Raw genomic sequence first — 25,603 nt, forward strand, 5'->3', positions numbered from 1 at the left:
GTTGTAGCTGTCTGAGCTGAGCTAAAAATGATTTTCAAAATATTCTATTATTTTTAGGCATTTAATCCGTCAAAATTGTTAACTTTATATAAAATGACAAAATTCCAACTATATCATTCATAATATACTTTCTATAATAATCATTTCTATTTCTATAAAATTATAAATAGTAGCCGGGTGGTGGTGGCACACGCCTTTAATCCCAGCACTCGGGAGGCAGAGGCAGGCGGATCTCTGTGAGTTTGAGGCCAGCCTCGTCTACAAAGGGAGTTCCAGGACAGGCTCCAAAGCTACAGAGAAACCCTGTCTCGAAAAACAAAAAACAAAAAATAATATAAATAGTAATAGTCTTTACCAGGGCAAGACAGTGTCAAGAAGATGTTCAGACTATAACAGTAAGAGAGCTTGCAGTATAAGCAAGATAGTTCTTAACAATAAAATTATAGATTTTGGCATAATTTTGATATAATAAAAAAACCTAGAGCATGATCATCCCTACTCTGTCTTTATTCAAAGGACATAGAAGACGTCAGGGCACAATAATACAAGATTCAAATAACCACATAGTTCTAGTTCTGTGTAAAAACAGTCATCAAAACATGGTGTAAGATTTGTAAGACAATCACCATCTGGAAGGAAATCTGACACCATGTGTCAAGAACTGAAAATATATACTGCCAAGCGGTGGTGGCTCGCACCTTTAATCCCAGCATTCGGGGGGGCAGAGGCAGGCGGATCTCTGTGAGTTCAAGGCCAGCCTCATCTACAGAGCTAGTTCCAGGACATCTAGGTCTGTTACACAGAGAAACCCTGTCTCGAAAAACAAAAATCAAAAAACAGACAAACAAAAATGTTTATATCCTCTTTCTCAAAACCCTGCTACTATGAATCTAGCCTGCAGAAATAATGGTCCTGTACACAGGAAAAAACACTCCACTGTGCACAGACATATTCACATCAGGGGGGTTATATCACTCTGAACGGGGGGAGGGGGGAAGAAAGAGAGAGAGAGAGAGAAAACCTAAAATCACGAAAAAACAGGAAACAGACATTCACTTAACGGAATATCGACATAAACTTGATTTTCATAAAAGAAAAATGCATTTTTATATAAGAACAGGAAACGTCATAAAATATATGTACATACACACATATCTCATCTATATGCGAAACTAAAGACCCATAGAAAACATACAAGAAGGAAATATAGTTAGCACTAATCTTGCCTTTACGTGGTGAAATTATAGGGCTTTTGTTTGTTTTACATCTTTTCCTGGTATTTTAATGATAAGGGGTTTTATGTTTTGATCTTTAAAAGAGCTTTATTTAACAAATAAATTAGTACTCACAGCAACAAAACAAAAGCTTAAAGTTGTCAGAACCCAACGTACTCATGAAATCTTTATTACACAGTTCGTTAATTTCCCCAAACAAGAAACAGTGCCAACACCGTGCATCCTCCAGACATCCCCCTTGGGGGGGGGGGGGCAAGGCAGGGTGGGGGCGGGGTGGAAAGCCACAGGGGTAGACAAAGGGCTTACATAATTGTCTCTTGCTGACCAGCCTGGATAAAGCTGCATATGTAGCTGTCTTTCTTTCCGTGCTAATTCATAATATTTGGCCTGCTCTTCCCGGGAGAGGGCGTGCCACTAAAAGCAAAAAGGAAAGGGGAAGAGAGAGAAGGTCAGTGAGGCAGCAACAGTCCAGCTCGAGTTTCAAATTCTGACCCATGGAGTTAATGTACGCATTTAAACTCTGGTTCACTTCGAAAGGGGAGCAGCGCTGGTACTAGAGAAGCCCTCCTTGGAGTCTGGGGGCTGGAGAAAACCTCACACTTTGGTTTCTCTGCCCTGTGGTTCTGTATCACATGCAACACATCAAAGCATTCAGAGTGTAAGATCTGTCACCCACCCGTTCTTTATGCCAATACTCTCGTGCGTGAACCTGGATACCCAGCTTTGCCCTTCTTTCTTCGTCTGCAGCTTACACTGGCGACTGAACCCAAGCAGCACTTATTTATGTGCTTATTAATGTGATAATTTCCAGATGCCTTTAGGACAAGCACGCCCCCCTTCCCAACTCTGTCTTCTACAGTCTGGAACCTGAGTCACATGATAGCATGGGGCAAAACATTGGAAGTCGGCTTGTCTTGGTCACCTCACACTTAACACTTACCCACGTCGCCAGAATACTGACAACGCCACTGCACAGCACACTTCTGACTGGAGCTAGCTTCCGGCCAGTGGAAAGCAAGAAGCCATGTCAAAACTTTGTCATCTACGAGCCCGGGGCTCTGATACAGAAGGCACAGTGGCTTGGAGCATCCCCCTTTGCCTCCCCCTCTCAATGTAACTAACAAGCGACAAGATTGTGCTTCTGAAGGCTAGGTGTCCATTTGTGATTTTGAGGACTTCACATGCATACTTCCTGACAAGTGATTGTGGCCCACTTCTCTGGGTCCCCAGCAGACAGGTTTCTAGCAACTTCCTCACTTCTCCCGTGCCAGGATCTGCCAGAAACACCTGACACAGAGAAGTGGGGTACCCACTAACTGTGAGGAGGCAGGGTCCCTCCCCGAAAATGTCACTGAGGCAGCTGGGAGTCTCTGCCTCCTCCCATTCTGGACCAGGCAGTCTCGTACGCACGTGGATTCTAATTCCCTTACCTTGGTTTCTGGTTTCTTTTGGGCATTTTTTTTTTTTGTGACTTAAAAAAAAAAAAAGTAAAAGGAAGGCGTGGTTGGTTGGGGAGGGGAAGGGAAGGAGAAAGCAGGAGAGAAGCTCACCAGAGGATAAGCTCTTGCCAGCGTGGCCTTGGACTTGAAGGTTTGGCTCAGCACTTGTTCCCTCAGAAAGCAGGAATGCCTGCTGCTCTACTCTGACAAGAGAACAAGTGAGCCATCTCACAGGGCTCCTGGCACCTTCTCACCATGCCAGCAGGGCAGCCACAGCCGAGCCCACAGGCCAGACAGCCACTTCCATGCCTTTTGAAATCCCCTTTAAAGCCAGCCCTCTGTGGTGGATCGGGCAGATGGCTTATTTTTTATTTTTAAAATTGTCTTAGAAGCGCAGAATGTAAAGTTGAAAAGCATGGCGCCCAGGTGACTTGGTGTGCGCATAAGGGCACACCAGGTGCCACCCTTTAAAACACACTTTTATTATATTTATCTGTGTACGTGTGTGCGCATGTGTGTATGTATGTGTGTGCAGGCACATATATCAGAGCACAAATGTAGCAACTTAAACATAATTTATGTGAATTGATTCTCTTCCTCCATCATGTAGGCCCCAGGGATCAAACTGAGGTCATCAGCCTTGGTGCCAAACACTTCTACCCGCTAAGCCAGTTAGTAGTTAGTTCACTTGCCCATAGTAATATTTTATCTATCTATCTATCTATCTATCTATCTATCTATCTATCTATCTATCTATCTATCTATCTATCTATTTTTGGTTTTTCAAGACAGGGTTTCTCTGTGTAACAGCCCTGGCTTTTCTGGAACCAGTGCTTGTAGATCAGGCTGGCCTCAAACTCACAGAGATCCGCCTGCCTCTGCCTCCCAAGTGCAGGGATTAAAGGCGTGCGCCACCACCGCCGGCAGTAATGTACTTTTGTTACAAAACAGTAATAGCAAAAAGTAGGGGAAGGTGGCAGAAAACTCTTAACAAAAGAAGTTACATGGATCATAGTTCTCTGTGCCAGCAGAATCAATAAAATGGGACAAGCAGAAGCAAAGGAGAAAGCGTGTATGGACACCCAGGGCTATTCTGTCCAGAAAGCCGCGCTGTTTTCACCCAGTGATGCAGCGTATTATAGGAAGCCTCAACAAGCTGGACACTACATACATGTATATCTACATACATGTATATATGTGTATGTGTGTATGCATAACGAAACACTGACCGCTGATATTGACTACCTCTCACGATGAATGAATGTGACTGCAAAAGGCAGAAATGTCACCAAGCTGGGTGAAGAGAAGAAACGGTCAAAAGACAAGAAGCCTGCCACTTTTACATCTGTCCCCTAACTCATCTGGCGCGTCCTGTCTCCTATGTCACATTTTAAGGCAGGAGGATATTGGCATAACTGGGAACTTTGCAACCTGAGAAAAATCTAGAATGGTAAATTAAAATTAACACCCCTCCCAAATGCAAACCAAAGTTGGATCTTCTGCCAGGTACTTGTTGTTCAGGAGAAAATGGTAAGAGAAGATGTGGGCTGGTAGTGCTCATGTGATTGGATATCCCTGATAATTCCTAGCACAGGGCATCCACACGTGATCAAGAGTCAAAGGTCATTTCGCGGACTCGAGGGCAGTAGGTTCCACAACAGTACTGAAATTTTGCATTTAAGAAAAAAATGTAAGAACTAGATAAATAGTTTTCCTTTCAGGGGTTTCTGAAACACGACTAAAAAAACATTTTTCTAACTCTAATGAATATTACTGGAAAAATATGTATTTTTTTAAAAATCAAATTTATTCTCCAAACATTGCCAAGTCATCGGGGGACACATTTGTTTAACTTTAAGAAACTGCTAAGACATTCTAACAGTCAAGTTGCTGTAAATCTGTAGTGAACAGACTTCGAGCAACAGCTGGGCAAGTCCGTTTATTTTAAATAAAATTTGGACCATTGCTATTTATGATATAGATTAAGAAAACTTTGATTCATTCATATGAATGGGCATTTCTGTCTTAGAAACAGTAAAGACAATTTAAAAAAAAAATCCCAAGATAAAATGTTCCAGGATGGATTTAAGATCCACTTTCAAGCACTACAATCAGGCTAGTGTAGTATTCAGGATTTTAAAAGCCAGAACTTTAAAGAGGCGGCAAGCGCGGCCCCGCCAGAGGGAGTGCTCAAAGGGCAGAAAACCTGATCTTAATCAAAGAGCCAGAGGCCTATAAATAGAAACAGGTGTCCAAATCAAAGACAGAGAGAGACCCCAAATGAGAACCATCCTTAAGACACACAGGCTTGGGTCTGGGGACCGTTCAGGGAGCTGAGAAAGTAGCAATGGTTGCAAACGTGCATTAAAAAGAGGAAACATACCTCAAAGATCATATCCTCACCCTCTTGAGCGGGAAAATAATTCCTGCTGCAGGGCCAGGGGGCATGTGACTCAAAGACGAGAAAAGGAAAAGAGCTAAGAGAGCTATGCGAGCTGCAATGAAAAACGCCAGCCCCTCTTTGCCTCTGCTCCCTTGTTTAGAAGCTTGGAGAAAGTGGTTACTGGGCTTTCGGCTCTTAAGGTGGAGCCCTTCGAAGCAGATGGAATCACTCCTCTGCTGAGATCTGGCTTGGGAATCACCGTAATTATTGTTATTAAGTGTTTAAGAGTCCATAGGGAGATAGGACACTGCACTCGGAACACCAAAGACTATAATCTGTCGTGGTGCCCAGCCTCCAGAGCTCTGGGTCTCACAGATTGGAGCTGGCAATGGCTTGAGGCTCTCCAGCGGGACTTTGTAACTCAAGGCCTGCTTCTGTATTCTGTGTTGTCTTTAGGAATGTCCAATGGACTGAGTTGGGAGCATGGTAAGGGAGTGCCATCAATGGCAGCTAACAGCCAACCCTCTCTATGCTTCCCAGGTGTGGTTAGAGCCTCCGTCACCTTGCCTGAATTAAAAAAAAAAACACTAAAACACATATACCGGAGACATAAACTAAAAGGCTGCCACACACACATGGTGAGCCCTGGTGCATAGAAATGAAGCGATCCTAATAAACTGTAACACAGTGTTAGTGAAAACGTAACTTTTGAATTGGGTGAGTTTGATTTGCCCTACTGTTTAATATCAAGGCAAGACCTTCTCCATCCCGCGGGAAAGCACTTGGAAGGAATGGCTCATCTTTCAAACAGCTGTTGGAGGTATTTGAAGAGTTCTCATAACTTGGCTATAGTCTCGAACCCCCGTCTACGCCAAGGTCTAAGAAAATAGAACAGCATGGACTAAGGGAGCGAGGCAAGGGAGAAAGGCAGCCCAGAAACACAGCCCATGTGGGCTTTAGCAGTAGACTGCATCTCTAGGAACACCACTGACTTCTCCTGGCCCTACGGCCTTAGCATCTCAGCACAGCAGCTCTGCCTCTGTGTGCAGAAGGCGCGGCTTCCTCTTGCCTCTGGGCTGATCTCCCAGAAGCCTACTGTGGCCCCTTCTGTGGGTTTAGAGACCTGGCTGGCAACCCTTACCCCTCTCGAAGCACTGCTCCCACTAGGGAAGCTCACCCCTAAAGGCTATGTCCCTCAAGTCTCACTGGAAGCGCAGTGCCCTCAGGAGAACCTTTGCTGGCCCCTGCTGTTCTCTTAAATAATGTTGCTAATTACATCCACAGTATTCACTACAAGTTTAGTTTCATTAATTTGGGGGGGGGGGGAGGATTATCTTTATCTGGTCACAAAACACCATGTTCCAAGAAGGCAAGGGCTGTGGCTGTTTGGTTCAGCAACTGTTAGCAAGCATCATTCCAGACAAATGCAGGCACCTGGTAAATACTGTTTGAAGAAGAGTTGTAAAAAGCAGTTGTCAGTTCCAGGAAGTTTCCCATGTTCCAGGTACAGTCAAACTTGGTTATAACATACCATGTTACTGTACCTCGTACCTACTTCCCAGAAACACAGTGCACATGCATACACATATCTTGTGGCAGGTAACCGAATCTCAGCCCATTCTAAGGAGGCCATGCTATGGTGGCCATAAACATCCCCCGCACCCCGCAACTCACCCTTCTGCCCAGGATCTGGTTGATAGCCGCGCTCTCCTTTAGCGTGCACTCGGCTACGACGTTCGCTCTCATTTCTTTCATGTATAACATGAAAGCGTTCAGAGGTTTCTTAATGTGAGGTCTTTTGGGCTCCTGCTCCTTTCTCTGTTCATGCTGAGGCTTCCTGAAAGGTGGCGGTGGTTAGGGAAGGGGGCAGGAGGAGTTGGGAAGAGACAGGAGAAAACATCTGTTCACATAGCCAAGTTCGGTGGGAAGATGACCCTCCCAGCTCTAGGCCAGCCCCTGGGACACCATCAGCGCGGAAGGACCACGTGTGGCTCGTCTGATGAAAACCCAAGTTGCAAACAACCAAACCACAGGATTCCTTCATTTACACAGTGACACTGAGTAGGGCTCCTTCACTCTGAGAAAGTGCCATCGAGGGCCCCAGAGCTGAGGCTCTTTGTCACCTCCAAAGAAGCTGGACACAAACTACGGGTGGATCACTACTCTTCTGCTGTAATGAATGTTCACTTTGGGGGATTAAATGACACTTTGAAAAGCAAGTGTTTCCCTGCCTCACCCTGCCCCAGGCACGCGTGTGTGTGTGTGTGTATGTGTTGTGTGTTGATCCTCAGTTGACACCCATCTTGGTTGCTTGGTTAGAAAAGGTCTTTCACTGGCCTGGAGCCACCCACACTCAGCCCCAGGGTTCCTCTTGTCTCTGCCTTCCCGGTGCTGGGATTACAGGCATGTATCCCCACCCCTGCCTTTTTCACACGGCTCAGAGGGATCACACGGGTCCTCATTCATGCAAGACAAGCTCTTTAGAACTGACCTGGCTTCCTAAGCCCAGGGAGATGTGAACCCTCCTCACCAAACAAATATATCTCTCCTTTGAATGTATTTTCAGGATCTTTATGGGCTGCCACACATTGCTTGCCCTACCCTTCTCACCCACAGACCAGAAGCATCATTTCTTACCCCTCCCAGACAAGTTAAGTAGTCTGGCTCTGAAAGTGTGAGACAACGTGGGCCCCAACAGGGAATTTGATGCTGATGACCATGTGTTCTTGAATGCTGTGTTGCCAAAGACTCCAACCTGGGTAACTGCACTTCCAGAGTGGTGCGCACTAAGCCTGCCCTCTGTCTCACTTCACGAAAGGAAAGACTGCTGTGCTAAGTGGCCTACAGCTTACGATCCCGCACAGCTTCACCCAGAACACTGCACCATCCTGGCGAGTGTCTGTGAACTGGGAATCCCGTGGTCCTTTCCCATCTCAGACTCAATGTTCTCCAACAGAGCCTTCCAGGCTGAGCTACATGGAATTTCACAGCAGTAAAGGCGGCTCAGGAACATGAGTTGGGGGGGGGGGAGGCTGTCTACTTACACGTGCATTAGGTCGCTGTCGGTGTGGGGGTGCTCCTGCTTGACCTGAGGCGTTACAATAGCTGGATGAGGGATGCCAGTTGTGTGGGGACCAGGAGGACCAGGAATCATATGATGGGAAAACCTATATATAGAGAGGAAAACAGTATGCACTGCCGGCTGTTATGAGCAAACCTAGGCAGAATTAGAAGACCACTTACTAACTGCCACTGACTATGAGTGAAGATGTATGTGTGGACACCTGAGTATTAACTACAGACTGTATTTTTCCCTGTATTCAGCTGGAAAATGTAATCATTCCCTGGAGTTTTTCAAGCTGGCATTCTTCCTCAGGAGGGCGACAGGCACAAGATAAGGGGAAGCTGAATCTGTTTTCTTGCAAGGCAATTTCCCAACAAAAAAAAATTCAGTAAGAGAAATTACTGGGGACACGACACTTTATTAAGATTCAACCAAAGACGTCACATTTCAACATTACACAGGAAGAGTGTTTGTTAACGTCAGAACGTAACAACTGAGGGATGGGACAGGAAGAGCCCTCTCAGGCCCTCATTTATAAGGGTTTTATTAGCATCTTCCAAAATGACCTTCTATACAGAGGTGGGGTCTGGGGGGCAGGGCCTTAGGAAGAACTGGTTCCGGTGTTAAGGGCAAGGGCTAAGTTACAGGAAGGTCCATGATTCTGTACCCAGGCAGAATCGCCACCTGCTAATACCTTTCTCTTGGGCAAGGATATGTAGCATTCAAAACGTTAACCTGCCCACCACCAGCCACTGCAAAGGAGGGAACCTTCCCAGTTAGAACAAGAAGTAATATTCCAGATGTTTGCTGACATATCTCAGCAAACACTGGGTCAGTCTGGATATGCCGTAGAACTTCTTTTCTTTCTTATCAGCTTTGAGTAAAAAGCTAAATTTCATAAGAAAAATAATCTTTGGCTTCACCAAAGTCTGTACAATCAACCTTTCATTGGGAAAGGAGAAGAGGATGTCCACTGGGGTGTCCAGTATTCCAAAAACAAACTCCTTAATTGCTAAGGAGACAAAATTACAAATATGGGACCAAGTAATGATGCCCTGCTAAGTATAAAGACACGCGATCCTCGATGCTGGTTACGTCCTGTGAGGAAATCTTCATCTTCATCTCTCAGTGTTAAAAACTAAAACTGCAGACTGTTAACCAACCTAGCATCTAGATTTATACTTCACTGACGGAAGAATACATATATTTTGAAACTGAAATTTACCACACAAACCATAAACATCAAACTCACACTGGAAAAAAAAAAGACAGATTCACAACCAATTAAGAGCTGAGCATTTGACTCCCAGCGCAGGGACACCAGCTTCCTCGAGAAAGCCAGATGGGACACAGAGATGACCCAGCACGAAGCTGTGTGGACACTGAGGACATCAAGCACAGGGCACAGGAGCATCCCTTCCAGAAGCGAAGCACCACACAGAGCAGCCCCAGAGGGCTTCCCTTGCAGAAACATGTCCACACAGGGCCTGTTCCACACACTAGGATGTATGTCCTGCCACCACAGCCAGGCAGCTTGTGTGTACTGTCCTCGTTCCCCCACAAGAGCCAAGGGCCCGTTGAGGGGATCAGGGCTGTTGGGCCTTCTCAAGGACTGCCGCATTAATCCGGTTTAAGTTTCCACAAAGTATGTGGCTGTGGAGTTCAGGCTCTTTGGTCACCAATCCTCCCTCAGCCCACCTGCCCTCAGCATGATCCAAATCAAACAGCCTCTTCTAACCTCCACTTTGGGGATAGCCATCATCCCACAAGCAGGCAGGTGGCAGTGAGTTCTGGAGCTGCAATGTTTCCTAGCGTGGCACCTAGTGTGGGAGCCAGGCACACTGCGCAGACACACGCGGGGCTGGGTTAGGCGCTCCTAGCCGGCCAGCCCAGAGGCAAGCGGGGCGGGGTGCGCGCGATGCGAGCAGAGGAGCAACCTGGCCAGTCCACCTCCACCTACCTGGACATGGAAGTGTCGCCTGACAGTGAGGATGGGTAGGGTTGCCTGAATCCACCCGTGATGGGATATACAGGCTGACCTTGCCTGAGGTCACAGAAGAGAGGAACCCATCAATGACACAACACGAGTTACCAACCAGCACTAAGAGTTTGGTGATAGGAGAGAGGGGGCACCAGAAGGCGGCCCCCAACATTTTTACATGGGGCCGTCTTCCTTCCTCACCCTCCCACACTTCACCCATCAAAGCATGGTGTGCCTTGAAGAAAACCCTCCCTCCCTCAGACCTGAGCACGAGTTAGCCCATCGATGGCTCTTTGATCCCTGTCCCTCACCCAACACCTTTAATGCTTAAAGTGGGGCTTAAAGATGCTTACTGACTATAATGCGGCCCACAGAATAGTAAACTGTGCCTTCAGAGAAGCAGCTTAGCCAACTCTTTATCGAAACCTTTCAGAACTGAGAGATAGATAGTGCACCAACCGCTCTATTTACATAAAAACAAATAAACATTTCAGAGACACCGTCCCCCACGTTATATACCCCTTTTGGGGTGAGGAAATCAAAGACGGGGTCAGTGCAATTGCTTTCCTCCTCCCTAAGGGGCCCTCTTCCCCTCTCTTCTCTCAAGTCCCACTTCTCTTTTCCAGTCTTTATTTCCATCTGCCAGGATGGCATGGGCATATTGCTCCTGAGTGACTGAGTTCAGGCAGAAAAACTGAGCTAAGGCTGGATGTATATATATGCACAGCCAATTAAACTCATGGACTGAGGGACTTAAAGCTAAAGGGAGAGGGAGTGGAGCCATGGCCTTGCTGGAGAAGATGTCCGAATGTCTGGGTGTGCAGTTGTGGCCTTGACATGGGGGTTGTGGGGAGAGCAGGCTGTCCAGGGAACAGGGAGAGGCGTCTGCTTAGCTGCAGCACCATTTCAACAAGGGAGAATTGAGAAGGGAAAGAGGGACAGACACTGAGCTGTAGGAGAAAGTTCTGTGATATCAGCCACACTGCAAAAATTATTCTTCTCATCATTTATTTCTTATATCTTCATAATTAAAAAAGGGAGGATGGGCAGCAGCATTTGGAATGTTTCTGGAAATAACCACCACAACGGAAAACATTGGTGTTTGAAGTCTGAAGGAAACCAACGCTCCTAAATCCTTTCTTGTTCCCCTGATGTGAGCTTGGGTGCTTACTAACACTCAAAAGATGCTAGTGTCCTGTTAATTTCTCTTTAGTTCTGTGTCATTTGCCTCACTTGCTCACTTGGAAGCAAAAGTAGACATCTAATGAGTCTAAGTCCACGTTTCAAAACTATGAGTTGTTAAAAAGAAACTGGATGAGAAAAGCCACCGAGCCTCAGCTTCATATGGCATAGCAAATGCCCAAAGCCACACATTGAATCCATAAAACTATAAGCTTCAAAGCAAATGCTATGCAGTCATTTTCTGCACAAATTAGGGGACGGATTCAATCCATTTCAAAGTCTCTCTGTTTTTTTTTTTTTAATCTTCCAAATTGAAATGAAATAAAGTTAGCACCTTGCTCGTTGGTGTAAAATCTCCTCCATTCCACAAGTGCAGCCATGCACAGAGCTAATTTCCACGAATGGAAAGAGGGCGGACACGTGCCCAAACACCCAGCCCAAGGTTGCAGGAATGCTCTTACCAGCCGAGGGGTGGGGTGATCTGCCCGACAGCACCCGGCGACAGGGGGTAAAAGGTGGGGATTTCAGGAGCCGGAGGGTGTCTGGACATGCCTGTTAAAAGGAAAAGAACGGCATGGTGTTTACACTCCGGGGACAATCATGCGGAAGAGCCAGAGGAAAGCAGCAAAATGCTTTCTGCCATTTAGTAATTCTGGTATAGACACTGCCCATCAGAGCTGGTGAGCCTTTCTTAAGATTTCAACACCCGGGGAATCAGGGTCTTCAGACAGACGGCTGTAGCTGAAGACATCCGAGTGGGGATGCATACACTGCCAGGGAAACAGCCATCTGAGCAGTCTTTTGACGATCTGTTCTGCTCTCATTATTTCGCCGGAAGAAAATGGTAGCCCGGGGTTTCTGTGTAGAATGGAAAATGACAGCCCTTCCTATGAAGACGGCCTGCCATGGGGCTCGAAGATTAAGTAAATTGCCATTTCCATTGTGGACACACAGATTCGGGAAAGGCGATACCTCAGAGAATCAAAGATTAATTAGGAATCCTCTTCAGCCTCGTAGCGGCCACCCTTGATAATGACTCGTTTGTTCTCTGCTGCCACCGCAGCTGCCTGTAAGCGCCTCAGCGGCTCAGTCCTCGGGGCTCCAAGGTCACACTGCTCTGGATGAGCTAGTCTCCAGCAAAGGAGAATGCCACCAAATTGTCTCTCGTGCTCGGGCTCTCCCGGGAGCTGAGTGTCCTGCAACTGTGAAACCCACCGAATCCTAGTCCCAGCTGACATCCCCATTTAGACTTTACCTTAGATAGAAGGGTAAACAAAACCCACAAGGCGAACACACAATGCGTAAAACATGGAATTTAATGTACTGGGAGATGTGTTTCTGACAAATCCTAGGTAACTTACGACATGTAGATGCCCACAGGTTCAAAGGGTCATTTCCCTATTGGTAAGGACTTACCAAGACTCACCAGCCAGTGATGTAAACACATTGGTTAATATATGGACATAGATGAGCACACCAAAGGTGCTCTTGAAATAGCGTGAGAATTTGCTGCTCAACATGCCCATGGCATCATGTGGATTTTAAGATACCAAAGGACCTGAACGTGAGAGAATGACTTAGGTGCCACCTTCAGTGCTGCCATTACTTGTGTATTTAAGACAAACCACCTCCCGGTTCCTTCCCAAACAGCAGAGAGGAGAAGGGTCTTCATGTCACACTCAATAGGGCTCCTACCTCAGGTTCAATATACATTTTGCTGTTTTCAGAATCACTTTAAATCTCCTTTAATCCCCCCCCCCCCGTTTTGCTGGACATACTAATTTCATTTGATCCCACCCCAGTAGCTCCCTAACTTTGCTCCCTCAGATGTTTGTCTTGTTCCTCAGAAAGGGCAGGGGTGGTCGGAAGTTAATGCAAGTTTTTCACCTTGTCCCTTGCTCCCTTATTCTAAGATCCCCAGATCCTCAAATCTCAGGGTCTTCTGGGAATGTTCAAGTTAAAAATACCAGCCCTCCCCCACCCCTGCCGACAAAGACAACCAGACCAACTTACAACATTAGAATTGTGGATTTTACTACTTATAAGTGAGAATGGTTTCCAAAGACAGTTTCTAGTTTCTGGATAGTTCTGCCTTTGGGCTACTGTGTATGGACATAGTATTGTTATCCTCTCCACCCCCCCACCCCCAGATAAAGCTGACCAGCCTATGGGAGCGCTGACATCAGTGATTCTAGTCTCTAGCTGAGCTCCATGATACACACTGAGGAGAGCAAAAGAATAAAGCATGAGTTAGTTCAGGTTTGGGGGGCAAAGTATGCAAATGGATTTATATAAACTCAATATTATGTAAATGAGCACCTTCAAACCCCATTTTACATATCCCTTGAGGCACATGAAATACACGAAGCCCAGGAAAAACATGTAATTAAAGCTAGGATATCCACATCGAAACAACTAGAAAGGGTGTATGAACTACACCATAATAATCACAAAATTTAGAAAGGAAAACAAAGACTAAAGAGAGCAGAGAAATGTTCACACCACCTGCCCTGTCTCTAAACAAGCCTGGAAGTGATAAAATAGATTAGGGTTGTGCAAAGCAAGGGGGAAGAGGGGCAGACAGGTAAACCATAGGGGAGCTGCTCAAAACTGACCTGCCCTAGAATTTTTCAGAGGAAAACCACTCAAAAGTAACATGTTGGTTTTTTGTTTTGTTTTGTTTTTTTCGAGACAGAGTTTCTCTGTCTAACAGCCCCAGCTGTCCTGGAACTTGCTCTGTAAACCAGGCTGGCCTTGAATTCACAGAGATCCACCTGGCTCTGCCTCCCAAGTGCTGGGATTAAAGGCGTGCGCGCCATCACCACCGGGCTCTAATGTGTTGTTTTTTTAAGCAGTGACCATTTCAAAATGATCAAGTAGTGCTCAGGACACAGAAAACATGTTTTCATCATAAAATTAAACAAATAAAAACTAACACACTTGGTAGATAATTGTTTTTGATAGCTGGGACTTCTAAATCTCCAGTCTTCTTGCACCCATGTCGGCACAGTCTGCCCAAGTGTATTCCAGCTCAGACCTGCTGGAGATTGTGAGCCACACTATCCAGCTTCCACGACGGCTCACTGGAGAGAACCCAAAGATACTCAGACTCCAGGTGGAGAACATCATACTGGATTTGTGTCTTTGTTTTGCGCCATCCCCAGCACTAACAACAAATAGAGAAGAAAACCCAAACAAAAACCTAGCTAGGATCTCACAGCTTAGGCAGATGCTCCGTCACCCAGCTGCAGGCCCAGTTTCCAGGCCAGCCTTCTTACCTTGCCTACACGAGGACTCTTGAGCTCTGCTCAGGTCCAAGGCCAACAGCAAGTGTTCAGCTAAGTGTTCTGTTTAAACCTCCAAGGGCCTGAGATCTCTAGAGATTGATCGCTAAGTGGTAAACAGCAGAAAAGAACAAATGGGATCAGAATACCACTCCTTTCACGCCTACGAGGGAGGTTCTCCACTACAGCTCAGGGGTGACATGCAAGCAGGGGCGACGCCCTGGCCTCTGTGCTGGGCTTTCTTGTGTTTTATTGGGCCTTCTATTTTTGGACTTTCCAAAGCCCTGCTGCACCCCAAGGTTGCATGTGCAGGGCAAGACAGGCAGACCTCCAGACTGGCTGGGAGGATGGGTGCAGGGTGAGAGACTCAGAGAGTTCTTGGCCCAGACCCTCCATTCACCACAGGCAAAATTCGAGTTCCTCAGTTTTATTCAGACTTCATAAGAATGAGGTTTTCTGCAAATGAAGAGCAAGCAGAGCTTTGTCGTTAAGGCGGAGAAGCCAAACTGAAATTGTGCTGTTTTGAGTATAAACAGAGAAGGTTTTCTACTTTATTTATAATGCCTAAGCTGGTGATGTGACCTTAAAGAGGGCAAAATAGCAGGAATAAAATGGAATAAAGGAATCCCTAAAGGCTGAAAAGAGTACCTCTGGAAGCTCCTGCTTCGTTCATTTTGTATTTAAACGTGTATGTGTGTGTGTTACTATCTACAGCGGCTGGAGATGTAGATCAGTGTAGAAGTGCTTGCCTAATATGTGCAAGGCTCAGAGTTTGATTCCCAGGACTGCAAAGAATTAATTAAATTATTAAAGAATAGAAAACCACCACCATCTTCTAGGGCGGTCACCAACCCCACCCCAAGCCATGGTTTCTTTCTTCCATAGTTTTAGTTCTCCTTGGCTTACTGAGGTCTAAAATACTAAATGGCAAATTCCAGAAATGAGTAATTTCATACATTTTAAACTGAGTGCATGATGAGATTTTTGGCTTCTTGTTCACTGCCTAGGATACCAACACCATCCCTAGACCCCTTGTCCACTCTTGTGTACACTACTCCACACCGTCACGTCATAGCTGCTGGAGTACTCATGTCAACCGGTCTACTGTCCCTAAGGGCACAAGCTGGTGAGTAAGGATATGCCAAGATGAATCTATGCAGTTTCTCCTTTCATTGGAAAGGGAGAAAGAAATCATGTTTTGACTTCTATGACCTGGGATAAAATCACTTTTCTACCTGTGAAGTAGGAAAGAGAAATCTTTGCTAGCTGATGTGTTCCTTCTCCAATCACAGGAGCCATGGCCACAGTCTGGGGCTCCCATCTCCTCAGTGGGCATGGGAGTGGGGCTTGAGAAATAGTCCCTATAAATAACTCAGTGAGTGAAGGGCAGAGGATGGGGCCCTTAGTCTATTTGTACGACCTGCTGGCTTGTATTGAGGGTCAAAGGCTTTTTCAGATCTGTCACACAATGGTGTTATACTTTTCTTCTTCTTCTTTTCTTTTTGTTTGTTTTGTGTTTTTTGTGAAAAACTGAAGCACCGACAAATTTTTACAGATTTCTGAGGAATTGCTAACCAATTATACACATCTTCAAGTGCATTTTTGACTCACGCGGGGCAAAGACACCTGCATACCTGGAATGGCACCAGGGCTCACGGACATGGCTGCTTGACTGGCAACAGGGGCCTGGGCAGGCCAGAGGCGCTTACCTTGCTTGGAGTTGACGTCGGATGGGATGTGCGACGGGTGTGATCCCGGAGAAAAGTGTTCATCGCTGTAAGTGATGAGGGGAGTGAGAGGGTGGACGGCGTGAGACGGCTGCACCACCGGGACTTTATTTGACTGCAAAGTAACCACAGGGTCGGTCGTTAATATGGCCTCCTGACGACTGTCTCCTGTCCTCCTCTCCCCAAGAAAAAAAGAGGCACACAGGAGCAGTAGGCAGTCATTGTGGGAACACAAGAGCCATGTCGTCATGGCCAGTTGCCAGCATTTCTACGGCAAATAATCTTAAGTACAAGAATATCCCACTAAGAGGCTGTTAGTGGTTTCACCAGTGCCCTGCAGAGGTTGTTTGGCCACTGTGTGTCACATGACCCGACCCTCCGGACACACACGCTTACACTCCTTCTCATCCCCTCCTTACTTCCTGTTTGATAAAGAGCTGCTAGCACAAAGTCATGATCTAAAAGCTCTCCACTCGTACATATGTCTAGCTGTAAATGAAAACTCAATGAGAAACTGTTGTTAGGATACACGAGACAGACCTGGGCAGGTGGGGGGTGTGATGGCATTTCAATTGTGTTTTAACAAATAAAGACTGCCTGAAGACCTGAGAGTAAAACAGTCCCACTGGTCAGCCTTACAGACCAGGTTATGGTAACACACACCTTTAATCCCAGTAGCCACACTACATGATGTAGACATTGGGTGGTGCATACCTTTAATCCCAGCCCTAGAGAGGAATATAAGACGGGGTGAGACAGTTCTCAGACACAGTCTCAGTCTGAGATTCCTAGAGGAAGGATCGCCATTTGAGACTGAAGTCGAGATAAGAGCCAGTGGCTGACTACTTTGCTTTTCAGATTCAGATTGAACACCAATTTCTAGTTTTTATTACTTGTGCTTCATTTGGCACCCACGTGGATCCTGACTCCATGCCTACCGGAACTGGCTCAAAAGGTCCCCAGTCAAAGGCCTCCCACCTCCACCTGCCTGGCTTGATTTCACCTACTGAATGGGTTTTTTTTTTTTTTTTTGGTTTGTTTATTTGTTTTGCCAAAACCCTGCTGCAGGGGAACTACCCCTTTGGTGGACCCGCCGGTGACTTGGCAATTTCCTGGGCACACACATGCTTTTCTCCCCCTGCCGCTTTCAGCAACTTGTGCAGCTTCTGGTTTGTGTTCCCGGCTCATGAGCTCTGGGTTCCTTGGTATTCTGGCCACCAAAAAACTCTCTCTGTGTTTGGAATTGATTTAATTGTTCTCAATTTGTCACTCATATTTGTCAGTATTTAATCGGCGCCAACACGGAACTGACCAGGACTGTTCATGCTGCTGCAGGTCACATCTCTCTGCAATGTGCCTGCAACTGCAACATCTACTGGCTAATAAAGATACCTACAACAATTTACCAAAATCTCACAATGGAGGGAAGTTCATTTGATTAATAAATAATCAATAAATATGAAAGTTATATAATGGCAGATCATATCACCATCCAGGAATTTAATAACCTTTTTGCCTATACTATGGATGATATTCTGCAAGGCTTGTATGGTTTTTCTGATGCATCCATTTATTTGATATTGGGACTTAGCTTTGTTTTTCATATTATATCCTTAAAAATAGTTTGATAACAGAGCCAAGAATGAGGCACTTTTAGAAATGATACAGTCTTTATGGACTAATAATGAACAGCTAGCTGAAAGGAATTATACCACTGAAAATCTAAAGTTAGCTGAAAAAATTAATACCATTGAAAAGGATAACATTAATTTGAGAGACAAAATTCAATCCATGTCAAAGAGTGCTGAAAAACTATCTGAAAGAACTCATAGTGTCAAATTTGACAATCAAAATAATTGTTAATGATAAGTTAGCAGATAGAGAATCTCTCCAGGAAGGTACTCTGCATGCCATCCAAATAATATCCAAAGATGAGAAATGATCATTAATGGAAATTTTTTATACCTTGGAGTCATATGTGCAAAATGATGAACAGAGGTTATGTTAGTCGATGAAATCTTTAGAAACATTTGTAGGTTAAGAGATTCAGGCTTTCCAAAAGACAGTTATAAAAAGATTTGAAATTATTGAGAAAATTATCAGAACTGATAGAGTGGGTGGTGGTACAAGGACAGATTTAGCATCGCCAGTACGTGTCAGAGTCAGAGATGACCTACCAAGGGTTTTAGTTACTTACCCTGTAATCACCTCTGACATTCCATCCAGTACTAAATCCCCAAAGGACTCAGAGAATGTAAATGGAAACCTATAGTATAGGTATGAACACTCTAAAGGAAATCAAGCAAGCAGTAGTATCTTACGGCTTGCATTCACCATTTGTTAGGGAGATGGTGAAAACATGGGCTTCAAGCAGTAAGACCACCTCACACGACTGCCTTCAATTAGTTTCAGTGGTCCTGGAAGACAGGCCACAACTACCATAGAAATGCTAATGGTGAGAAGAGGCTAAACTTTTAGAACAACAGGGAAGAGCAAAAGGATTGAAGGCTTCCCAAGATCAAATTCTTGGTGAGGGCACTTATGCTGATCCACAGGCTTACAAACCAACCAACCAACTATATACTGTGCATATTGTATGTATGTATGTGTGTAAGTGTGTGCGTGTGTGTACACACGTGATTTGTAAGGAAACTTTCTTTTGTACTGGCTATCTGACTAGGGCTTTGCACGTGCAACAGCTATTTACGTGAGGCAGCTATTACGTGAAGCACGTGAGACAGGCTTCAGAAAGTTACCCCATCTGGGCTTGAACTCACTACAGTCTTCCTGTCTTAGTCTCCCAGGTAACTTGCATCACCAGGTCTAACTTACAAGCAAATTTTATTAAATTTGGAAGTCCAAAACTATGTAACAGTACATTTTTTAAAAAGGATTCAGATTTGCATGGCATTTATTTAAAATCTGTGATCATTTTGATTGTGGCAAAGTTAAAAGTCCTCTTTTCACTCTAGCCATATGTGGTGGCGCGTGTCTTTAGTTCCAGCTTTGGGAGGCAGGGGCAGGTGGGCTCAGGCCAGTGTAGCATGTATCACAATTTCCAACCCAGCCAGGGTTACATAGTAAGATGCACCTCAACTAGATAGACTGATAGAAAAAAGTTCTCTGTGTTCAAGAAAGTGTTTACTAAATAAATCAGTAGGGCAATGACTTGAGATAGGCTCAACATTAAGATAACCATTTTAAAAGAAACTCTAGCTAATGACAATATAATATGTTTGCATGCGTGCATGTGTGTGTGTGTCTGTGTATTTAGAGAAGAGAAGGTGAGGACAGACAGTGGATGAGAGAGGAGGAGGGATAGATCGTGTAGATTCTCTTGCATCAGGTTCCTCAGTCCAGGCTTAGTGCTGTTTGCCACCATGTCCCATCCCTAACATACTATCTTCTTGGAAACCCGGTGAGTGGACGTTAACCTTCATAAAGTAAATTCTATGCTAATTAACTGGCTTTTACCATTCCACTTCAAACCTGGTTCCATATGGTACATGCATACTCACAAATAATACCAACAACAGAATGAAAACAGAAAGAACCCGCCCCACTACCCCAGAGGAAGGGAACATGACACAGTTACACTCTATTTTTCAGCCATCTCCTAATTACAGCATCCTCAGGGGCTGTGCGTTTAGGAACTGTACAGAGATGAGCAGCTCAGGCTACAGGGGAACAGAGTGCAGCGAACTCACTAGTCCAGGCAGGCCTGCACTGTAATTAGTTTGAATTAGTGACAATTTTACTGTGCTATGCCAGGCTGAGATGAATGTGAAATGAGTTTCTCAAGAAGTAAATCATCTTATTAAAAAGAAATCGAGGAAGTGGGCTGACATGTGTCCCAATGTGAACTGGTCAGACGTATGAACATATCTTGATGATTAAGGGACTCCAAAGTACACTTCCATGTGGGGCTGCACCTACGGTACACACTCACTTTGAATTTGGTGCTTTTTCTTTTTTTTACCAATTAAGTGCCAGAGTATCTTATTCCATGGGAAGGCCACCCTAAGGAAATTAAGAACAATAATCGTGGTGATGCTTATGGTTCTTTATACCTAAATTACAACTACCACCCAAAAGAAACTCATGTGCCCAAGAACAGCAGAAGCAGAAATTCACACTACTTTTGGACAATGATAGGATTTCTATAGTGCTTACTATAACAACTCTTAAGAAAAAAGTATCTTTGCAGATTGCTGGGCAATTATGCTTCTGCTTGATAATTACCAGGTCCTCTCTAATGGCAACCTTTGCGTGGCTCATCTAGCCCTTGGCATTTATTAAACAGAGCACCATTATCAAAGCCACACGATTTTTCTCTACATATATTAACACAAACATCTATGCATATAAATGTGCAAAAGGCTTAAAAATATTTTAATGCTTTTCAAATGTTAATGATGTCATTTACTATGTAAGAGGGGCCTCTGAAATACAAGGAATTCAGAATGCTAGGGAAGGTGGGCCGAGTAGGGGCAAAAATCATAAATTATTTTTTAAAGTAGAATAACAACAACAACAACAAAAAACCTCGCCTCCCAAATTTGAAAACAAAATACATTTCAAGTCTAGTTTAGAATGACTACTCTGACTCTAATATTAAAAGTCTCAAAAGAAGCGTAATTGCCAAGTAATCAGCAAAGATATTTTCTTAGGGTTGTTATCAACAGCACTGCAGAGATCTTCCGCAAGGATCTCTCTATTTTGCATGCCTTTCTTGTCTCCGGAGCTCCACCCTTAGGAACTCGCCTTGGCAGGCAGCGCTCCTTAATGTCTGACCTGTCCCTCCAGCCATACAGCTCAGGCTCTGGTGCCATGAATTTTTGCTAAATTATGCTATCCTTGCTCTCCTCTTAATTTTACGGTTTTCAACACAGATTTGCTTTCCTGTGGGAAGGAGATAAGAGGCTAAGGATTTTAATTTAAGCCCTGGCCTTGTCTTATATTTTTGCAAGATGGATCGCACAAGCAGCAATGGTAGGTGTGTTAAAAGGCAACGTGGATTACGGCCATTTTTATGGCCAAAAATAAAAGTCGCACAAAATCTCAAGACGACGTGTGGGCAGAATTCTGAGGCGGCCTGAAGACCATTTCCACAATGTGTGTAAACGAAGCGCCGTGGACTGAAGCTACACAGAAGCTGCCTGCCGCAGCGCTCGTATGGCCTGCTGCCCTCGGTCCATTGGTGACCTGATGAACACAAACACTGTCGGAACCTGGGCCCTGACACTTTGCTTATATTCTAAGTCAGAAAACAAATATAACCATTCTAAATTCTAGTTGTCTCAACCCCAGACGCTATGATGTATTTTTTCTGGGAAAAATCATAAAACCACTCCCTAAATCTATCTCACGGCAACATTCCAGGCAGCGGCGCATGGACGTGAGTGCAGGCGTGTCCACTTATTAAGTGGCTGAAAGTTTCCCAAGCACCATTACAGTCCTGATAACACAGATGTGATCTCTATTATCACACGACTTCTCATCCAGGAGCCCGGAGGTGGAGACAGCCAGCACTGTGGGGAGTGTGTGCTGGAGATGGACATTTGAAAAGACAGGAATGAGCTAGATCTGACATGTAAGTATCACGTGATACGAAGTGGACGATGGGGAAGGTGGCGTGCATGGGTCTAGAACTGTGCCTTCGCATCATGGTCAAGTTGCAAGAAACCTAAAGAACAATTACAGTCCTGGCCTCTTAAAAGGCAGGAAATAGAAGCAGACATCATCATGGGGTGGCCAGGGAAGTCAGTACTATTGGCAATACTGCTACAGCCCAGCCCACCACTTAGCTCCAGCAAACACAGAGGCAGTGGGGACAGGGATGGGGGACTGGGGGCTGCCCCACACATTCTCCCAAGCCTGAAAGGCCCACCACTGGGCAATCCTACCATGTCGAACATGACCAAGTGCTTACTGTAGGCTGGCACTGTGTCCACAAGCCCTTCTGAGGCAGTGTGGTTATCACCCTCTTACAGACGAGGCAGCTACGTGGAGGGACTCGATAACTCTCCCAAGGACATGGAGCTAGCCTGGCAATGTTTACGAAGCCTGGCTCTGGAAGCCAAGTATATTTCCAGCATATGACGTGGCCTTGGACTCCGAGCTGACCATCCTGGTCATAGCTGACAGTGTGTGACATCTATGTGATGACTCTGTGGTCTCTGTCCCCGGCCCAGGAACTGCCTCAGACAAAGAAGCACCTCAGCAGAGGTGGTCAGAGCAGCAGAGACTCAACAGCCACCTTTCTCCCCACAGCTGGAAAACATCCCAAGGCAGGTTGGCTGGCTGCCGCCCAGGCGGGACCCTGCAGCTAGGAACCGCTTTGGCATCACAGCCAATAAAACCCACACCTCCTGTGGACATGAAGTGGGTGCCACTTAGGGATCTGAGAGGCATCTCCAAAGCCAGGTTCCCAGAAATGACCCACTCACCACTGGCTGGCACTAGGGTGTCCCGAAAGTCGTCATTCCCTGATGTGGTTCTGGGAAGGACTGAACGTGGTTCACCTCCCTCCCAGCTGAGGCCCTGGGCCTGCTGGGAAGTGAGGGAACTGAGCGAGCGGCCGGTCAAACTGGTAGTCTATTTCCAGATGCCAGCTAAACCCACAGCTTGGGGTCTAGCCAGGCACAAAGCTGGTGCATGTCACTACCACAGCCTGTGCATCTTATCAGTGGCATTCTCTCTCTCTCTCTCTCTCTCTCTCTCTCTCTCTCTCTCTCTCTCTCTCTCTCTCTCTCTCTCTCTCTCTCTCTCTCTCTGAGACAGGGTTTCTCTGTATCTTTGGAACCTGTCCTGGAACTAGCTCTCTTAGATCAGGCTGGCCTCAAACTCACAGAGATCCACCAGCCTCTGCCTCTCAAATGTTGGGATTAAAAGTGTGCACCACCACCGCCTGGCCAGTGGCATTCTCAGTGGTAATTCAATTACGGGGATAACCTGAATAAACACGCTAACCAGCTCACCAAGGCGAGAAGTGGCACCTGGCCTCAACCCTCACGCTGGGATTTGACTTTTGAAGTCTCGTGCACCCTAAAAACTCAGCGGTGTGACTTCACTGTGTCTTCCCCCTCCTCTGAGAACCATAGTCCCAGCCTTCTCCAGAGGGATGAATTAACCTATGAACAGGGTGCATTGAGTCCCTCGTCACCTAGACAGTGTTCTGACTGAAGCACTCTTGGCTGTCCTCCAAGGCTGAGTGTTGGCCTCAGGTCCAGCGTGGCTTTCACATCTGAGTGCATCACTCCCACGAGACAGCAAGCTCGTCCAGGTGAGGAATGAGCCCCAGCTGTTCTCCATCTCTCACACTGAGGTCTGGAGCAAAGGGGGTAGCCCAGAGGCCTGCACCATCAAGATACGCAGGCTTTCGCTGCGAGGGGGCAATGCAGACGGACTCGATGCCCTGAGCATGCCTGTCACTATAGGCATGCTTTCGGCTGTGCTCTGGCCTGTCTCCACCCAAGTGGCTATCATTACCACGAGTTTACAGATGAAGGGGCCGAGTCCTTTTGAACACAGAGCTAAGTAGTAATTAGTGGACAGATGAACTGTGCCGGTGTTGGTTTGATACCAAAACCCTCAGCCTTCCTACGCCAGACTTCCACCTCTGTTGCAAGGCACCAGCCAGGTGAGTGCAGTCTGCCATGCAGCACGCATGCCTCTGATTTTAACGAAAACATCCCAACAGGGACAATGGCGGCTTGGAGAAGGCTGGTGCAACCAGCAGATCTCCCACAGACTAGCTGACGAGCTGTTTTAAGACTCCAAAAGCATGGAGTCCCCATGTTTCCTCAAGGCATCAGGTGGTGATGGCTTGATCCCAGGCCAGCCTCATACTAGATGCTAAGATGCTGTTTCACAGAGCATACCGAAGATCTGAGAAGACAACTTATGTAAGATCGCACTGGAAGTTAAGGCACATGACAGAATTTGAGCCCAAATCCGTGTGACTACAGAGTCTGCACCTTATAAACTAGAGACTCAAAGCCAGGCAGTCCTTTCACCTTCTGGTTGTCGAGTGTTAGCCACTGGTATCAATACAGTTCAATATTCAGGCATGCAGGCACTGGGGCAGTGTTCAAATCCCGGTGTGCAAGTGTGAGTCAGTTCTGATACTTGGTAATCTGCTTAGTTTTCCAGAATCTGTTTCCTTGTTTGCAAGACAAGGATGCTAGCTCACAGGGTTTCACTGAGGATTAAATAAACAACACAAATGAAGCAATGAACTCAAGTCCTGCCACATCTGTTCAGTAAGTGCTCTGTGCAGTGGAATATTTGAAAAGAGGGCTGTGGTGGCGCATGCCTTTAATCCTAGCACTCAGGAGGCAGAGGCAGGCGGATCTATAGAGGCCAGCCTGGTCTACAGAGTGAGTTTCAGGGCAGGCTCCTAAGCTACAGAGAAACCCTGTCTCCGAAAAAAAGAAAAGAAAAAGAGAAAGAGGGCTGTAGAATCTATATGCTCCAAACTTCAAGCCACAAATCTCTTGAGACACTCTGCCCTGGCCTATGCTATTTTTTTTCCGTCCAGGTGAATTACCATAACAGACTCTCCTTTCCTGCTCTAAAATACTTTTAATTTGTACCCAAGTTTCAAGAATTTTCCTCTGGTTACTGCTTGCTGAAGTTCTTCCCCCATCCTTCAGGACCAATGCCCTGTGCCTGTACCCTGAAACAGTCCTACCATTCTGGACTGGATCTCACTGCTGCATGCAGCCACACACAGTGGGTCATTGCTGCATGCAAGTACACACAGTTGCATACAGGTACATACAGCTGGTTACAGCCGCATGCAGGCACACACAACCGCATGCAGGCACACACAACTGCATGCAGGCACACACAACCGCATGCAGGCACACACAACTGCATGCAGGCACACACAGCTGGTCACTGCATTTGCTTTACTCCTCTATCAGCAGCAGCTAATACAGTAGAACCCATCTATGCTTATGGCTTACAGGAACTTTCAAACCGTTTAATTCTCAGGTGAGCTTTACATTCTTAAAAACCACAAGATGCTGATGACTCTTTGTTCACGCAGGTTTATCAAGAAACAGTCAACATATTAAAAATTACAATAAAAATCCAAAAAATTTAACACATCTTAAAATGGTAAATCTATCACGTAAAATGTTTTATATAAAAACATTTTTTAAATAAAAGTGAGAAAAGTGGCATCGTTTACATTATTTGCCTCTCTCCTTAATGTTTGCCCTAATAAGACATGGATTTTCATTGTGGTTTCTACATTCAAATCTTCACTGCACTATGTTATATTTCGGTCCAACTTCAGA

At 45.7% G+C, this 25,603-nt stretch overlaps 1 protein-coding gene across 4 annotated transcripts in view; it reads right to left on the reverse strand.

Annotated features, from left to right (window-relative positions):
- Positions 1-25,603, reverse strand: part of Lef1 (lymphoid enhancer binding factor 1) — a 108,496-nt gene that overhangs the window by 20,911 nt on the left and 61,982 nt on the right. For all 4 annotated transcript variants that reach the window (XM_075981326.1, XM_075981328.1, XM_075981325.1 and 1 more), the window contains exons 4-9: positions 16,278-16,410; positions 11,746-11,836; positions 10,082-10,165; positions 8,102-8,224; positions 6,732-6,894; positions 1,542-1,649 (exon numbers count right to left, since the gene is read on the reverse strand). In XM_075981326.1, coding sequence (XP_075837441.1) covers positions 1,542-1,649; positions 6,732-6,894; positions 8,102-8,224; positions 10,082-10,165; positions 11,746-11,836; positions 16,278-16,410 — 702 coding nt within the window. The remainder of the gene's footprint in view (positions 1-1,541; positions 1,650-6,731; positions 6,895-8,101; positions 8,225-10,081; positions 10,166-11,745; positions 11,837-16,277; positions 16,411-25,603) is intronic.

This window comes from Microtus pennsylvanicus, chromosome 7 (genome assembly GCF_037038515.1).
Source record: "Microtus pennsylvanicus isolate mMicPen1 chromosome 7, mMicPen1.hap1, whole genome shotgun sequence".
NCBI lineage: Eukaryota > Metazoa > Chordata > Mammalia > Rodentia > Cricetidae > Microtus > Microtus pennsylvanicus.